This window comes from Myotis lucifugus, unplaced genomic scaffold, assembly GCF_000147115.1.
Source record: "Myotis lucifugus unplaced genomic scaffold, Myoluc2.0 scaffold_556, whole genome shotgun sequence".
Taxonomy (NCBI): Eukaryota; Metazoa; Chordata; class Mammalia; order Chiroptera; family Vespertilionidae; genus Myotis; species Myotis lucifugus.
Genome location: NW_005871604.1, coordinates 242,112 through 257,133, shown reverse-complemented (window position 1 = coordinate 257,133; position 15,022 = coordinate 242,112). Strand labels below are relative to the sequence as shown.

Genomic DNA, 15,022 nt, shown 5'->3' with positions numbered 1-15,022 from the left:
TGGCAGCTCTCTCAGAAGATCTTAAACCCGCATAAAGGGTGGAGAGAAGAGCCCTGGCCTGTGGCTCAGTGGTTAGAGCGCCAGCCTGCACACCCAAGGGCCTCGGGTTTGATTGCTGGTCAAGGGCATGTACTTGGGTTGTAGGTTCAATCCCTAGTCCCGATTGGGTGCGTGCAGGAAGCAACCAATCGATGTGTCTCTCACATCTATGTTCCTCTCTCTCCCTTCTCTCTCTCTCTCTCTCTTTCTCTCTCTCTCTGCCTTTCTCTCTCCTCCTCCCTCCCTCCATTCCACTCTCTCTAAAAACCAATGGAAAACTTATCCTCAGGTGAGGATTAACAACATCAAAGAAAGTAGGAGACTGTAATGAGCCCAGGTGCCGTCACCAGTGCCGCCGTTAGCTCGTGCCCTGTCTCTGTTCTTCCAGAACCCTCTCACCTGCAGGGTTTTTTCCTGGGGGCATAACATGTCTATTTATTTACTAATAGCACCATGGCCACATAAGGAAGTACGATGCAGTGGAGTAGGAGAGGAAAGAAAGGTGATCTTCATAAAAGTCCATTTTCCGGTGTAATTTACCAAAGCAGATCCCCGTGTGAACAGGGCCCCTCCCTGGGGTTGGGAAGAGTCTGTGCCGGGTCCTGAAGCTTGACACCCAGCAGCATGGTGGCAGGGCTGACCCAGGGCCTCACAGCGCTGACCCAGGGCCTCACAGCGCTGACCCAGCCGTTGTGACTGAGCCGTCATCACAGAACACTGCAACCCCCGTCACTGTTTTGGAGCCAGAACCAAGCATCAGGGTTTATCAACACAAGGCCAGACACGATGGCGTTTGCCCTCTGTGAAGTATCATACGGTCTGTTGCATCCACTTCCCTAGGCCTTTAGGACGTTTTCAGAGCGATAGGTGCACCGTTTTTATATAAGCGTCCAATACCAACGAGAGCCTGGCCACGCGAAGGGCGGCCTGTGGCCGTGGCAGGGTTGCTCGTCCCTCTTTGTGGAGCCGTGTGTTTGCCGTGCTAACGTCAGAGACGACTGCGGCTGCTCCTGGGCTGTGGGCTGGGACCACATGCGTTGCCCGGCCTGGTGGTCGTGGACTGGGGTGTGTCCAGCTTTCCATGCACATGGGAGAGCGCCCAGGGCAGCCACCCCCCAACGGGCAGCACCCTTCCTCTGCCTGTTCAGGGACTTTCTGTGACAATCACAGGGCGCCCTTCCGCTGACCCTGTGGGGACCGACGCGTGCGTTGCCGTGGCCACGCAGTGTTCCTGCCTGTGCTGCGATGCATCTGCTTGGTCACATTTGTCTCGTTTGTCTCGCTTGCAGTGGGCGGCACTGGGCAGAAATGCCCGCCGTAAACCCATCCCGGGAGTTGGGGGGCAGGCGGTCAACCTGCAGGTGGCAGTGGGGTGGCTGGCGGAGAGGGCCGGCCTTGGGGACCACTAGGAGGTGCCCAGGCCCAGAAGCTGCACTCAGGGTTGAGGTTGTGCAGCCAGAGGAGGAGCTGGCGGAGCCAGGCAGGGACTTGGTGTCAAGAGCAGGACTCGGGTTGGACACCAGTGTGGACAGACTCCACCTGCGCGCCCACGTCCACGCCTGGCCCTCTGCCCACAGCACAGTATCACCCTGGTGCCCATGGAGACGTTCAGTTTGGAGTTTGTGGAGCCCCGGGTCCGCTGTGTTAGCAGCCACGGGGCCTTCAGCCCCAGCAGGTAGTGGGGCTGGGAGGGGCTGAGCGGCGGGAGGGCTGAGCGGCGGGAGGGCTGAGCGGCCTGCTGGGCACACGGCCAGGCCGGCACTCATCCCCGTGCCCCTCCCAGTGCCGCCTCACGGCCAGGCCGGCACTCATCCCCGTGCCCCTCCCAGTGCCGCCTGCCTGCCCTCCCGCTTCCCGAAGCCGCCCCAGCCCACCATCCTCAGGGACTGCCTGGTGCTGCCATTGCCGCCCGGCCTCCCACTGACCCACTCGCAGGAGCTCACGCCGGGTGCACCCCCGTCTGGACCCCAGCCACGGCCCCCCACTGCCGTGGACCCCGATGCCGAGCCCACCTTGCTACGACACCCCCAGGTGAGGACCCAGGCCCGCAGATGGGTGTGGGCGAGGCGGGATGTGCAGGGGAACCTGTGTCCACACACCTGCCCACTCACGGAGCCTGGCCCTGCAGGGGACGGTGGTCTTCACCACCCACGTGCCCGCCCTGGGCCGCTACGCCTTCCTGCTGCACGGCTACCAGCCCGCCCACCCCACCTTCGCCGTGGAGGTCCTCGTGAACGGGGGCCGCATCTGGCAGGGTGAGCGCATTGGGCAGGGGGGCGGGGGCGGGGGGCGGGGCGGACTCCGGACCAGGTGCCCGGCAGGGCTCCCGCATCCACACAGCCCCGTGTGGTCACCACGCAATGTGCACAGATGGTGTGTGGCTCCCGTGGCCCATGGCACGGTGCCTGTCACTTGGCTGTGAGTGACAGGTCCGCACACCCCTCCCGTCGTCAGTTCTCAAACGAGATGCCCCCGGGCCCACCCAGTGTCCAGTGCCGGCAGCCCCGCCTCCCAGCCCCTCCCTGACTCTGTTCCTCATGTCTGTTTTAGGAGTTAGGGGTCACCCGTCACCCACAGGCAATCAAGGGTTTGCTACGGGGCACTTGTTGATGACGTGTTCTATGTGTTTGCCTATTTTGTTCCCGCTCAGTCAAGCCCAGGGGCCACGGCTGGTCCGAGTAGCGTGAGGGCCTAGTCCCTCCTCCCTGGTGACTGCAGGACGGCCCTGCCCGGAGGAGGCCTGGGGCCCGGGGTTCTGTGAGTGTTGGGGATGACCTGCCTTTTCTTGCCTCTCCAGGGCATGCCAATGCCACCTTCTGCCCACATGGCTATGGCTGCCGCAGCCTGGTGGTGTGTGAGGGCCAGGCCATCCTGGACGTGACCGACAGCGAGCTCACCGTGACCGTGCGTGTGCCCGAGGGCCGCTGGCTCTGGGTGGTGAGTCCGAGGCTGGTGTCCCTGATGTAGATGTCCTGAACCTGCGCACACCTCGCTCCTCACACCCGGCCTCACACTTGTCACACCACCAGCAGTCATTCAGCCAGGATGCGTCCCCTGCCTGCCATGGCCTCGCCCCATGCCAGGGGTCAGGGGCCAGCAGCCTCTGGGGACTTCCAGGTCCCCCACATAAGACTCCAGAGGGGACCTAAGAGCTCAGATGATGGCCCAGGTCCTGCTGGTCAGAGTGGTCTCCCTGGAGGAGGTGGGGCCAGGGGGTGGAGAGGAAGGGTGCCCGGCAGAAAAGGAGGGAGGGGCCCCGGGATGCTGGGTGCTCTTCCGCGGTGCTGCCTCCGAGCTCCCCGAGCTCCCATTAGGCCACGGAGGCTGGCCTCTCTCTGAGCAGTCAAGGTGGGGGCCCAGGGCTGGGGTGTGATGCCCCCACTGTCTCAGCTGCCTGGCCAGTGCAGAGGCCCCCGGAATTGAGCTCCAGCGGGCGGCCTGTGGCACAGTCCCCTGACCCGGGCTCTCTGCTGGGCCCATGGGAGGTGACCAGACCCTGGTTCTCTAGGAGTACGTGCTGGTGGTCCCCGAGGACGCCTACAGCTCCAGCTACCTCCAGGAGGAGCCTCTGGACAAGTCCTACGACTTCATCAGCCAGTGTGCCGTCCATGGCTACCACATCAGGTGGGCTGGGCTCTGCTGGCGGGGGGGGGGGGGGCAGGGCGGGGGTTCCGGGCAGGGAGACGGCCTCACCACCTGCCCCTCACCCCAGCCCCACCAGCTCGTCCCAGTTCTGCCGAGATGCGGCCACCTCTCTCTCCCTCTTCTATAACAATGGGGCTCGGCCTTGTGGCTGCCATGAAGTAGGTGCCACCAGCCCCACATGTGAGCCCTATGGGGGCCAGTGTCCCTGCCGTCCTCACGTCATTGGCCGAGACTGCTCCCGCTGCGCCACCGGCTACTGGGGCTTCCCCAACTGCAGACGTGAGTACTTCAGTCCACGGGTCCGCCAGCGAGGGGATGGTGCCTAAACTCAGAGGGGCTTCCCACCAGGAAGTGTGGACATTGGTCAGGAGAGCATTGAGCCTGCAGACCAGCCCAGCCACCTCCTGTCTTGTGGGACCTCAGGCAGCAGCCGGCCCAGGCTTTGCAGGGTTGTCCAGAAGGTTCTAGGACAGCGATTCCAGGTGGCTGACCCCACATCAGAGCAGCTGCCTGAGGCCAGGGCCCAGAGCTGGGTGGAGCAGGGCCGGGAGGTGGGGAGGGTTGTCCTGGCCTCGAGCCCAGGGCTGCCATCTGGGGCCTCCGTGCGGGGCAGAGGGGCCACCAGCTGTGCACGCTCCCCGCAGCCTGCGACTGTGAGGGGCGCCTGTGTGACGAGCTCACGGGCCACTGCCTGTGCCCCCCGCGCACCGTCCCGCCCGGCTGCGTCACCTGCCAGCCCCGGACCTTCGGCTGCCACCCGCTGGTTGGCTGCGAGGAGTGCAACTGCTCGAGGCCCGGAGTGCAGGAGCTGGCAGACCCCACCTGTGACAAGGACAGCGGCCAGTGCAAGTGAGCCAGCTGGGTTCAGTTCTGGGGGGCAGGGGACCGCCTGCCTTCTCGCTGCGGCGCGAGGGGTCCTGGCAGCGGGGAGGCCCAGTCCGCTTCTGCACCCCTCCGGCAGGTGCAGACCCAACGTGGCCGGGCGCCGCTGCGACACCTGTGCTCCTGGCTTCTATGGCTACCCCAGCTGCCGCCCCTGTGACTGCCACCAGGCCGGCTCTGCGCCAGGCGTGTGTGACCCCCTCACGGGCCAGTGTCACTGCAAGGTGAGGGACAGGAGGCCGGGGGGCAGGGCGGGCTCCCCAGAAGCTTTTGGGAGAGTGGCCCGTTGGCAAGGAGTTGACAGGGAGCCGAGGCGGTTGAGGGCCAGGACATCGCTGGCCAACTGCCTTGCCCTGGCCTCCTGCCCCAGGAGAACGTTCAGGGCCCCCGATGTGACCAGTGCCGCCTGGGAACCTTCTCCCTGGACGCTGCCAACCCCAAAGGCTGCACCCGCTGCTTCTGCTTCGGTGCCACGGAGCGCTGCGGGAGCTCCGTCCACACCCGCCAGGAGGTGCGTGAGCAGGGCCGCAAGAGGCTTCCCGGGTTTGCAGTGTGGGGTGGGCCCTGTGACGTGGGACTCACGGGGTGCCCGCCCGTGCGCCCACAGTTCTCGGGTTTGCAGTGTGGGGTGGGCCCTGTAACATGGAGCTCACGGGGTGCCCGCCCGTGCACCCACAGTTCATGGACATGGAGGGCTGGATGCTGCTGAGCAGTGACCGGCAAGTGGTGCCCCACGAGCTGCGGGCGGAGGCGGGGCTGCTCCACGCGGACCTGCAGCACGTCCCCGAGACCGTCCCCGAGCTGTACTGGCACGCACCGCCCTCCTACCTGGGGGACCGGGTGAGCGGGCACATCGGGCTCAGGAGGGTGCCGTGTCCTGGGAGGCGTGGGGGCTCCATGAACCCACAGGACCGGCCCAGTGTTGCTCAAGACGCTGGCCTGTGGCGAGGGTCTGGCCAGGTCACATTCCTCTGTCCCCTCTCCAGGTGTCGTCCTACGGGGGGACGCTCCGCTATGAGCTGCACGCGGAGAGCCAGCGGGGAGACGTGTTCCTCCCCACAGAGAGCAGGCCAGACGTGCTGCTGCAGGTGGCTGCCGGGGCGGCGCGGCGGGTGGGAGGCGGGCACAGCCGAGCCAGGACAGTGGGCAGCCCTGACCACGCACTTGCCCACCTCCCCAGGGCAACCAGATGAGCATCATGTTCCTGGAGCCGGGATACTCGGAGCCCGGGCACGTGCACCAGGGGCAGCTGCAGCTGGTGGAAGTGAGTGGCGCTGGCTGCAGGCCCACGTCCCTTTGGAACCCAGCATGGCCCAGAAAAGGCCAAAAGGGGCCAGGACTGCTGTGCCCACTCATGTTGGAAAGTGGTCCAGGAGCAGGACAGGGCTGGTCCCACGCTCGCTTTTGTGGTTGCCCGTGGGCAGCGCTCCCAGCCCATGCTGGCCCCTCATCCCTGCCCCCAGCTGGGCCCTGTGTGTGTCTTCGCCCATTTCTCTCTCGGCCTGTTGTCTGTCCTCCGAGAGGAGTTCTGAGTCATTCCTGTCTTTGGAGACATGGCTGTTGCCGCCCAGCTGCCGGCTCACCTGTCTTTGCTAAGATGTCGTCTGAAGAACGGTTCTGACATTTATGTGCTCAGATTCATGGATTTCTCATTGGCAGTTAGTATTGCTGTGTCTCTCTTAAGGAAGTATTTGTCTCTCTGAGATCAGGAAGCACGCACATACGTTTTCTCTAAAAGCTTAAACTGTCTTTGTGTGTTTAAAATCTCACGTGCCCAAGCTGGCTTTTGTGCATGGCGAGGTAGGGACCCGGCGCTGCTTCCCCCCAGGGTGGGTGGTTCCAGCTTCGAGTGTAACCCCCTCCTGCCCACATGACCCGAGAGCCCCGTCCCCATGGGAGGGTCTGTTCTGGGCTCCTGGTCTGCCCCACTGAGGACCTGTGGTGGCCCTGCAGGGTAACTTCCGGCACACGGAGACCCACAGCGCCGTGTCCCGCGAGGAGCTCATGATGGTGCTGGCCGGCCTGCAGCAGCTGCAGATCCGCGCCCTCTTCTCCAAGTTCTCCAGAGCCGTCTCCCTGGGCAGGGTGGCCCTGGAGGTGGCCAGCAAGATGGGCGGGGGACCGCTGGCCAGCAATGTGGAGCTGTGCATGTGCCCTGCCAATTACCTCGGGGACTCGTGCCAGGTGAGGTGGGGAGGGGCAGGCACCGTCAGGCTGCCCCACCCACGCACATCTGCCCCCCCCCCCCCAGCGTCCACTCTTGCCTTCCATCCCCATGGGTGTCGCCAACCCTTCTCTCCACCCGCTGGGTGTCACCCTCCAAGCACCCCGACCTTCCCACCGCAGGCTGAGCCAGCCGCTTGCTCATCTGTCTGCTAATCTACTGTCACCCCGAGTCCCTGCCAGCCCTTGACCATCCACTGCCCCGTCCACCGCTGGTCTGAATCTGACCTGTGAGCCTCCTTCCCTGACCACCGATGCCCCCCCAGGAATGTGCCCCTGGCTACTACCGGGACATCAAAGGCCTCTTTCTGGGCCGCTGCATCCCCTGTCAGTGCCATGGCCACTCGGACCTCTGCATCCCAGGCTTGGGCACCTGCATGGTGAGTGGGACTCGGTGGAGGGAGCCAGTGGGGACCTGTGGGTCAGCGCCCTGGGCAGGGCCCCCAGCCGGGTTGGGGTGGGAACTGGGGCCTCCACCGTCAGCGCTGACCTGTCCCTCCGCCCAGGACTGCCAGCACAACACCGAGGGCGACCACTGTGAGCGCTGCCAGGCCGGCTTCGTGCGCATTGGGACAGAGGACCCTGCAGCCCCCTGCGTCAGCTGCCCCTGCCCGGTGTCGGTGCCTTCCAACAAGTAAGCTGGCTGAGTCGGCACTGGCCTCCGGGAGGTCGGGCAGCGCGGTGGCCCCGCCTGGATGCGCAGGTGCTCCCGCGGGGTGTGCAGGTGCTCCTGCCTGGATGCGCAGGTGCTCCCGCAGGTGCTCCCTCGGGGTGTGCAGGTGCTCCCTCGGGGTGTGCAGGTGCTCCCGCCTGGATGCGCAGGTGCTCCCGCGGGGTGCGCAGGTGCTCCCTCGGGGTGTGCAGGTGCTCCCGCCTGGATGCGCAGGTGCTCCCGCGGGGTGCGCAGGTGCTCCCTCGGGGTGTGCAGGTGCTCCCGCCTGGATGCGCAGGTGCTCCCGCGGGGTGTGCAGGTGCTCCCGCGGGGTGTGCAGGTGCTCCCTCGGGGTGTGCAGGTGCTCCCGCGGGGTGTGCAGGTGCTCCCTCGGGGTGTGCAGGTGCTCCCGCGGGGTGTGCAGGTGCTCCCGCGGGGTGCGCAGGTGCTCTCGCCTGGATGCGCAGGTGCTCTCGCCTGGGATGCGCAGGTGCTCCCGCGGGGTGTGCAGGTGCTCCCGCGGGTGCGCAGGTGCTCCCTCGGGGTGCGCAGTGCTCCGCGGGTGTGCAAGTGCTCCCGCCTGGATGTGCAGGTGCTCCCGCGGGGTGCATAGGTGCGTGACAACCCTCCGTTTTTGTAGCTTCGCCGTGGGCTGCGTCTTTCCAGGCGGCCGCCCCCAGTGTCTCTGCAAACCCGGCTACGCAGGAGCCTCCTGTGAGCGGTGAGCCTGGCAGGAGCGGCTGGGGGCAAGCTGGGCTGGGGCTGGGGCGGGACTCAAGCACAGCCACACCGGCTGCTGACCCCGCCCTCGTCTCAGGTGCGCCCCTGGCTTCTTCGGGAACCCGCTGGTGCTGGGCAGCTCATGCCAGCCCTGCAACTGCAGCGGCAACGGGGACCCCAACATGATCTTCAAGGACTGCGACCCCCTGACGGGCGCTTGCCACAGCTGCCTGCGCCACACCACCGGGCCCCACTGCGAGACCTGCGCCCCGGGCTTCTATGGCAACGCCCTGCTGCCTGGCAACTGCACCCGTAGGCCCCAGGGGAGAAGTGGTCCAGTGTGTGGGGGGGATGCTGGGTGTCCCCTGGGAGCAGGCTGTGTCCCATGCTGGGCCCAGCAAGAAGAGGGTGGACCCAGCCAGTCCTCCCCCATGAGACCCAGGGTAGCTTGGGGCCTGGCCTCTGCTGAGGCATCCGTGAGGCTCCTGCCAGGCCTGGCTGAGCCTGGGCTGCAGGGGAGGAGGGCAGAGTGGGACGTAAACAGCAGCTGTGTGATGGGAGCGGAGGGCCTGGCCGTCTGGAGAGGCCTGGAGCAGGGGTGGAGGAGGTGGATACAAAGTGAGGTCCCGGGGTTCCCGTGGGGGCGGGAGGAGATGGAGGGAGCAGGAGCTCACGAAGCTTGGTGAGGGCAGGAAGAAGCTTGGCGAGGGGAGGGCTGCTGTCACAGCCCATCTTCTGCAGGGTGCGACTGCTCCCCGTGTGGGACAGAGGCCTGTGACCCCCATAGCGGGTACTGCCTTGTACAAGGGTGGGGCCTCGGGACTGGAGGGGCCTGGGGCTGCAGGGGTGGGGCCTCGGGACTGGAGGGGCCTGGGGCTGCAGGGGTGGGGCCTCGGGACTGGAGGGGCCTGGGGCTGCAGGGGTGGGGCCTCGGGACTGGAGGGTCCTGGGGCTGCAGGGGTGGGGCCTCAGTGCTGAAGGCGGGCCTGGGGTTGAAGGAGTGGAGGAAGCCGGGTCTTGAGGGCTGGGCAGAGCTGTGACCACACCTGTGCCTGCAGGAAGGACACTTCGGCTTCGAGGGCTGCGGGGGTTGCCGCCCGTGCGCCTGTGGACCAGCCTCCAAGGGCTCCGAGTGCCACCCCCAGAGCGGACAGTGTCACTGCTGGCCAGGGGCTGGGGGGCTCCAGTGCCGAGAGTGTGCCCCCGGCCACTGGGGGCTCCCCGAGCAGGGCTGCAGGCGTGAGTGCCACAGGCAGGGCACCATGGGGTGGGGCACCTCAGGGTGGCGGGTACCCAGGTCCCTCTGCCAGCCACACACCCTATCCTACCCTTCCCCCGCCCCAGGCTGCCAGTGCCAGGAGGGCCACTGTGACATGCACACGGGCCGCTGCACGTGTCCCCCTGGGCTCAGCGGGGAGCGCTGTGACACATGTAGCCACCAGCACCAGGTGCTGGTGCCTGGCGGTCCTGGGAGCGGTGGCGTGCACTGCGAAGGTGAGTCCCCACACTCACCTCCACCCATCTGACCACACCCGTCTCACCCCAGCTTGGCACTGCCCTGGTGACCCCAGCACGAACTTGAACTTGCAGAGGAGTCCTGTGGCCTCAAATTTCCCTCTCAATTTTCCGAGGGACCCCACACCTGTCCTTCCATTGACCCTCGGACCCCCTCCCAATGAGACCTCTGGCCCTCACCAGCATTGTCCCCGTAGCCCAGCTCAGTGCCCCCATGCCAACTCCATGACCCCTGGCTGACCCATCCCCACCACGTGGACCCCGAGACCTCCCTGCCCATGGCCACCCCACGCCCTGCACTGACCTGCCCGCCTGCCCGCAGTGTGTGACCACTGCGTGGTCCTGCTCCTGGACGACCTGGAGCGGGCCGGCACCCTCCTCCCCGCCATCCGGGAGCAGCTGCGAGGCGTCAACACCAGCTCCCTGGCCTGGGCCCGGCTGCACAGGCTGAATGCCTCCATCGCGGACCTGCAGGTACTGAGCTGTGGCCCCTGGCCTCCGCATCCCAGGCGGCAGGCCCTCACTGTCCCTTCCCCCCAGAGCCAGCTCCGGAGCCCCGCAGGCCCCCGCCATGAGACCGCACAGCAGCTGGAGGCACTGGAGAGACAGAGCAAGAGCCTCGGGCAGGACACCCAGCAGATGGACAGCCAGGCAGGACCCGAGGCCCCTAGGCCCCTTCCCCTCAGTAGCCTCCTCTCATAGGCCCCTCTCCCTGAGCCCCAAACCATCCATTGTCACTCCCGACCCTCAGCTCGGGCCCAAGGCCACTCCCCAGGCCCCTGGCCTTTCCCCACACCCTCCAGCCAGCAGAGGCTGTGGGCTGATGGGGTACTGTGTCCACAGGCCACAGGGGCCCGAGTCAGGGCTGGACAGCTGCTGGACAGCACGGAGGCCACACTGGGCCGGGCACAGGCGCTGCTGAAGGCCATCCTGGCCCTGGACCGAACCCTGAGCGGTAGGGGCTGGCCCAGGCAGGCGGGGCAGCGGGTGAGCAGAATGATGCTCAAGGCTCAGAGCAGGGGCTGCCTCCAGGCGGCTCGACCTTGAGGAGCCGGCAGGGTCCAGATGCTTCAACGGGGAGATGGTGCTCACCCAGGGAACAGCAGGGCGGTCGGGAGGTGGGAGCAGTGGCGGGTGTGGCCAGAGCGCGAGGGCGGGTGGACACTGCAGAATGGGCCTGAGCATCCCTCACAGGCACCTACCTGTCTGGGAAGACTCGATGGTGAGCACCGTCACTACAAACGGAAATGCCACACCAAGAAGAGATCAGAGGGGACCTGGTCCAGCCCAAGAGTCCGGGAGAAGTGCAGTCAGCTGAGCGCTGGACCGGAGGAGGGATTGGCCAAGGGAGTGGCTGAGCAGAGGGATGGGGCTGTGGGGCTGTGGGGCTGTGGAGTGAGGGGTGTGGGCCAGAGGGCCAGGCTGGCAGGGACCTTCCTGGGATGTGCTGATGATGCTGGGGCAGGGCCTCGGCCTGGAAGCCAGTGGGCCGAGGTCGGCCCTGGGCTTGATGGCGTCTTCTCAAACCCTCAGAGCTCATGACAGACCACCTGTCGCCGGGCAATGCCTCGGCCCCATCCGGGGAGCAGCTGCGTCAGACACTGGCCAAGGTGGACCGACTGCTGGGGGAAATGCGGGCCCGTGACCTGGGGGCCCCACGGGCAGTGGCTGAGGCCGAGCTGAATGAGGCCCAGAGACGTAAGTGGTCGGCCCACAGGGCAGAGGTGGGGAGGGGCGAGGACTCAGCCAGAAGTCCCGGGCTGAGGTCAGCATGGAGTGGTCACTGCCCAAGTGACCATCCCCGTATTGGGTCTCTGCCAGTGCTGGCCCGCGTGCAGGAGCAGCTGACCAGCCGCTGGGAGGGGAACCAGGCGCTGGCTGCCCGCACGCGTGACCAGCTGGCCCAGCATGAGGCTGGCCTCATGGACTTGCGAGAAGCCCTGAACCGGGCAGTGGGCACCACGCGGGAGGCCGAGGAACTCAACAGCCGCAACCAGGAGCGCCTGGAGGAGGCCCTGGTGCGGGACCTCCCTCCCTCTCCCCCCTTTACCCCCTCACTTCCTCTCACCCTTTCACCCTCCCTGCCCTGAAGCCCCACCTCTCCCATCACCCTCCTTCACCCCTTCAGCCCTCACCCAATTACCCACCCCCTCACCCCATCCTGCCTCTGTGTTTCTGTCCCCTCCTGTTCACTCCTCACCCCTCCAGCACTGGAAGCAGGAGCTGTTCCGTGACAATGCCACTCTGAGGGACACTCTGCAGGCTGCCAGCGATACCCTGGCCCGGGTCTCTGAGCTTCTGCACGGCATGGACCGGGCCAAGGAGGTGAGCACTGCCCCTCCCAGGGCTGTACCCCAGGCGAGGTTGGACGAGTATGCATGCAGAGTGACCGACCCCTGGGGTCCCAGATCAGGATAGCGAGAGGGGCTTGGTGGGGACAAGGGTCTCACCAAGCCCCTCTGCCCCCAGGAGTATGAGCACCTGGCTGCCAGCCTCGATGGGGCCTGGACACCGTTGCTGGAGAAGATACGTGCCTTCTCCCCTGCCAGTGGCAAGGTGGACCTGGTGGAGGCTGCTGAGGCCCACGCGCGGCAGCTGGACCAGCTGGCACACAACCTCTCCAGGTGCGCGGGCCTATGAGGGGTGCTCTAGGGACACAGTCAGGTCCTGCCAGGGGAGTCAAGGCCTCCAGGGGCACAGTTGGTCCGGCAGGTCCTAGAGGGAGAAGTCACTGTGCTCACAGGAGGCCGGCCCCACAGGCAGGCTGGCCTAGCAACTGATGGTGGGGGCCCATGTGCTGGCCTGAGGATATCTGGGCCCCTCCCTCCACAGCATCATCCGTGGAGTCAACCAGGACCGGTTCATCCAGCGGGCCATCGAGGCCGCCAACGCCTACAGCAGCATCCTGCGGGCTGTGCAGGCCGCCGAGGGTGCAGCCGGCCAGGCACTGCAGCAGGCAGGCCACACGTGGGCGGTGAGGCCCTGCCCCTGCCCCTGCCTCTGCCCCTGCCCCTGCCCTGCTGCTCCCACTGCGTGGGTATGAAGTGTGCCCTGTCCCCATGTCTGCAGATGGCGGTGCAGCAGGGCCTGGCGCCCCGAGCCCGGGAGCTGCGGGCCAACAGCAGTGCCCTGGAGCAGGCTGTTCTCAGGGAGCAGCAGAGGCTGGGCCGCGGTGAGTGCTGGGCTCTGCAGGGACCCTCAGCTTCTGGGCACGTGTGTGGGTTTGTGCATTGTTCTAGTGTCAGCTGCCCCTTGTGGGGACCCTGCTCCCCACTGGCTTGGTGTGTCCGCCCTGGGGCTGTAGAGGGCAGAGGGCACGGGATCAGCTGATGGTTCCTCCTGCTGCCCTGGCTGGAGGCTGTGTGCATGGCAGACTTTTGGATGAGAAAGGGCAGGCGGGGAGTGGGAAGGGTCCCCCTTTAGCTAGAATTGTGGGCAATGGCTTGGCTTTTCTGAGCCTCCATGCTTTCGTCTATAAAATGGGGAGGATTACATATGTGCTGTGGGACTGGGAGGCAGCCCTGAGACTCGGGGTACTCTCACCCCTCCCCTTGAGCCAGAGCCCTGCTGACTGGATGTCTTCATCTCTCAGTGGGCATTGCCCGCCTTAGACCTCTGTGGTCAGGGGAGCCAAAGTGGGCTGCACACATGCACTGGGGTTGGGGGCTCTTTGGTGCTATGGCTGCCTCCTCTGCAGTGAGGGCCACCCTCCAGGGCACTGGGACCCAGCTCCATGATACCCGGGCCAAGAAGGAGCAGCTGGCAGCCCGGGTGCAGGAGGTGCAGGCCATGCTGGCTATGGACACAGGTAGGTTGCGCCTCCTTCCTGCCCTTGCCCTCATGCTTGTCCCCAGAGGTGAACAGACACCTGCCCGGCCACTCCAGCCATCCCTGCCCCATAGGGCTCTGTGGTGGGGGCACATCCACACCTGTGCCATGCAAAATGGTGACCAGGACAGCTGAAGAGAACCCCGAAGGGGGCGACCCTGGACCTGGAGACCCGCCTCTGGTCGGGAGACAAACACCAAACAAAATAGACCCAAGTAGCAAGTGAAAACTGGGAAGGGACAGGAAGTGCTTTGGAGAGAAATTATGGGGGAGGGAGGTCAGGATGCTGGGACATCGGGGAAGGTACAGTCTGTAGGCAGGCACGGAGGTGGATGGGGGTGCAAGGGGACTGGTGTGGCAGGAGAGCCAGGTGGAGGCTCGGGTGGCAGAGCCCAGGCGGCTCGCAGCAGAGGAGCCATAGCTGACTGGCTTTGGAGGAATCCCTGTGGCCGCCCAGGGCAGAGCATCATCGTGAGCGTGGCCATGGGGCGCAGGGGCTCTGGCAGGGCCCCAGGGAGGTGAGCATGGCCTGGGGTGGCAGTGGTGGCTATGGGGAGACAGGGCTGAGCGGAGGCTCAGGGTGACCCTGCTCTGGCCCATGAGGCTGGCATGGAGAAGCCATCTGGTGGGGGAGGGAGGGTGGGTTTCCATGTCCTCAGCGCCCCCGGTGCTAGTCCTAGTGGAGGGGACTTGGTGATGTCCCTGATGGGAGGGGAGGCCAGGAGGGTCTTCTCTTGACCCTGCTGAAGCCTGCCCACTGCCTGCCACAGACGAGACCAGCAAGAAGATTGCTCACGCCAAGGCTGTGGCCACCAAAGCACAGGACACGGCCGCCCGAGTGCAGTCCCGGCTCCGAGACATGCAGAGAAACGTGGAGCAGTGGCAAGGCCAGTACGGGGGTCTGCAGAGCCAGGACCTGGGGCAGGTGGTGCTGGACGCTGGCCGCTCAGGTGGGCCCCCCATGCACGCAGCACCCGTGAGAGCAGGTGGGCCGGGGGAAGCGGGGCTCTCAGGCCACACCCCCCTTCCCCCTCCCCCCTGCAGTGTCTACCCTGGAGAAGACGCTGCCACAGTTGCTGGCCAAGCTGAACCTGCTAGAGAACCGTGGGGGGCACAACGCCAGCCTGGCCCTGTCCGCCAGCATCGGCCGTGTGCGGGAGCTCATTGCCCAGGCCCGAGGAGCTGCCAGCAAGGTGGGCACGAGTGCCAGAAGAAGGGGGGCATCTGGGGGACTGGGTGGTGGATGCTGATGGGCCATGCACCCTGCACACAGGTCAAGGTGTCCATGAAGTTCAACGGGCGCTCGGGGGTGCAGCTGCGTGCCCCTCGGGACCTCACTGACCTTGCTGCCTACACTGCCCTCAAGTTCTACCTCCAGAGCCCAGAGCCAACGTCCGACCAGGTCTCTGAGGATCAGTTTGTGCTCTATATGGGCAGCCGCCAGGTACTGGGCCAGCTTGGCAGGCTGGGTAGAGATGGGCATCAGGTTGGAGTGGGTGGGCCATACTGGGATCCTGT

At 65.9% G+C, this 15,022-nt stretch overlaps 1 protein-coding gene across 1 annotated transcript in view; it reads left to right on the top strand.

The window, feature by feature from the left end:
• LAMA5 (laminin subunit alpha 5) overlaps positions 1 to 15,022 on the top strand; it is a 44,801-nt gene that overhangs the window by 24,856 nt on the left and 4,923 nt on the right. The window contains exons 28-60 of the mRNA XM_023745583.1: positions 1,617 to 1,714; positions 1,869 to 2,070; positions 2,168 to 2,294; positions 2,837 to 2,976; positions 3,548 to 3,663; positions 3,752 to 3,963; positions 4,329 to 4,533; positions 4,646 to 4,790; positions 4,937 to 5,077; positions 5,245 to 5,406; positions 5,553 to 5,654; positions 5,747 to 5,830; positions 6,520 to 6,750; positions 7,056 to 7,169; positions 7,296 to 7,423; positions 8,082 to 8,162; positions 8,259 to 8,473; positions 8,903 to 8,969; positions 9,201 to 9,400; positions 9,506 to 9,655; positions 9,999 to 10,150; positions 10,217 to 10,327; positions 10,520 to 10,631; positions 11,210 to 11,374; positions 11,498 to 11,694; positions 11,885 to 12,001; positions 12,146 to 12,300; positions 12,509 to 12,650; positions 12,746 to 12,848; positions 13,374 to 13,484; positions 14,275 to 14,454; positions 14,549 to 14,697; positions 14,778 to 14,948. Coding sequence (XP_023601351.1) covers positions 1,617 to 1,714; positions 1,869 to 2,070; positions 2,168 to 2,294; positions 2,837 to 2,976; positions 3,548 to 3,663; positions 3,752 to 3,963; positions 4,329 to 4,533; positions 4,646 to 4,790; positions 4,937 to 5,077; positions 5,245 to 5,406; positions 5,553 to 5,654; positions 5,747 to 5,830; positions 6,520 to 6,750; positions 7,056 to 7,169; positions 7,296 to 7,423; positions 8,082 to 8,162; positions 8,259 to 8,473; positions 8,903 to 8,969; positions 9,201 to 9,400; positions 9,506 to 9,655; positions 9,999 to 10,150; positions 10,217 to 10,327; positions 10,520 to 10,631; positions 11,210 to 11,374; positions 11,498 to 11,694; positions 11,885 to 12,001; positions 12,146 to 12,300; positions 12,509 to 12,650; positions 12,746 to 12,848; positions 13,374 to 13,484; positions 14,275 to 14,454; positions 14,549 to 14,697; positions 14,778 to 14,948 — 4,785 coding nt within the window. The remainder of the gene's footprint in view (positions 1 to 1,616; positions 1,715 to 1,868; positions 2,071 to 2,167; positions 2,295 to 2,836; positions 2,977 to 3,547; positions 3,664 to 3,751; positions 3,964 to 4,328; positions 4,534 to 4,645; positions 4,791 to 4,936; positions 5,078 to 5,244; positions 5,407 to 5,552; positions 5,655 to 5,746; positions 5,831 to 6,519; positions 6,751 to 7,055; positions 7,170 to 7,295; positions 7,424 to 8,081; positions 8,163 to 8,258; positions 8,474 to 8,902; positions 8,970 to 9,200; positions 9,401 to 9,505; positions 9,656 to 9,998; positions 10,151 to 10,216; positions 10,328 to 10,519; positions 10,632 to 11,209; positions 11,375 to 11,497; positions 11,695 to 11,884; positions 12,002 to 12,145; positions 12,301 to 12,508; positions 12,651 to 12,745; positions 12,849 to 13,373; positions 13,485 to 14,274; positions 14,455 to 14,548; positions 14,698 to 14,777; positions 14,949 to 15,022) is intronic.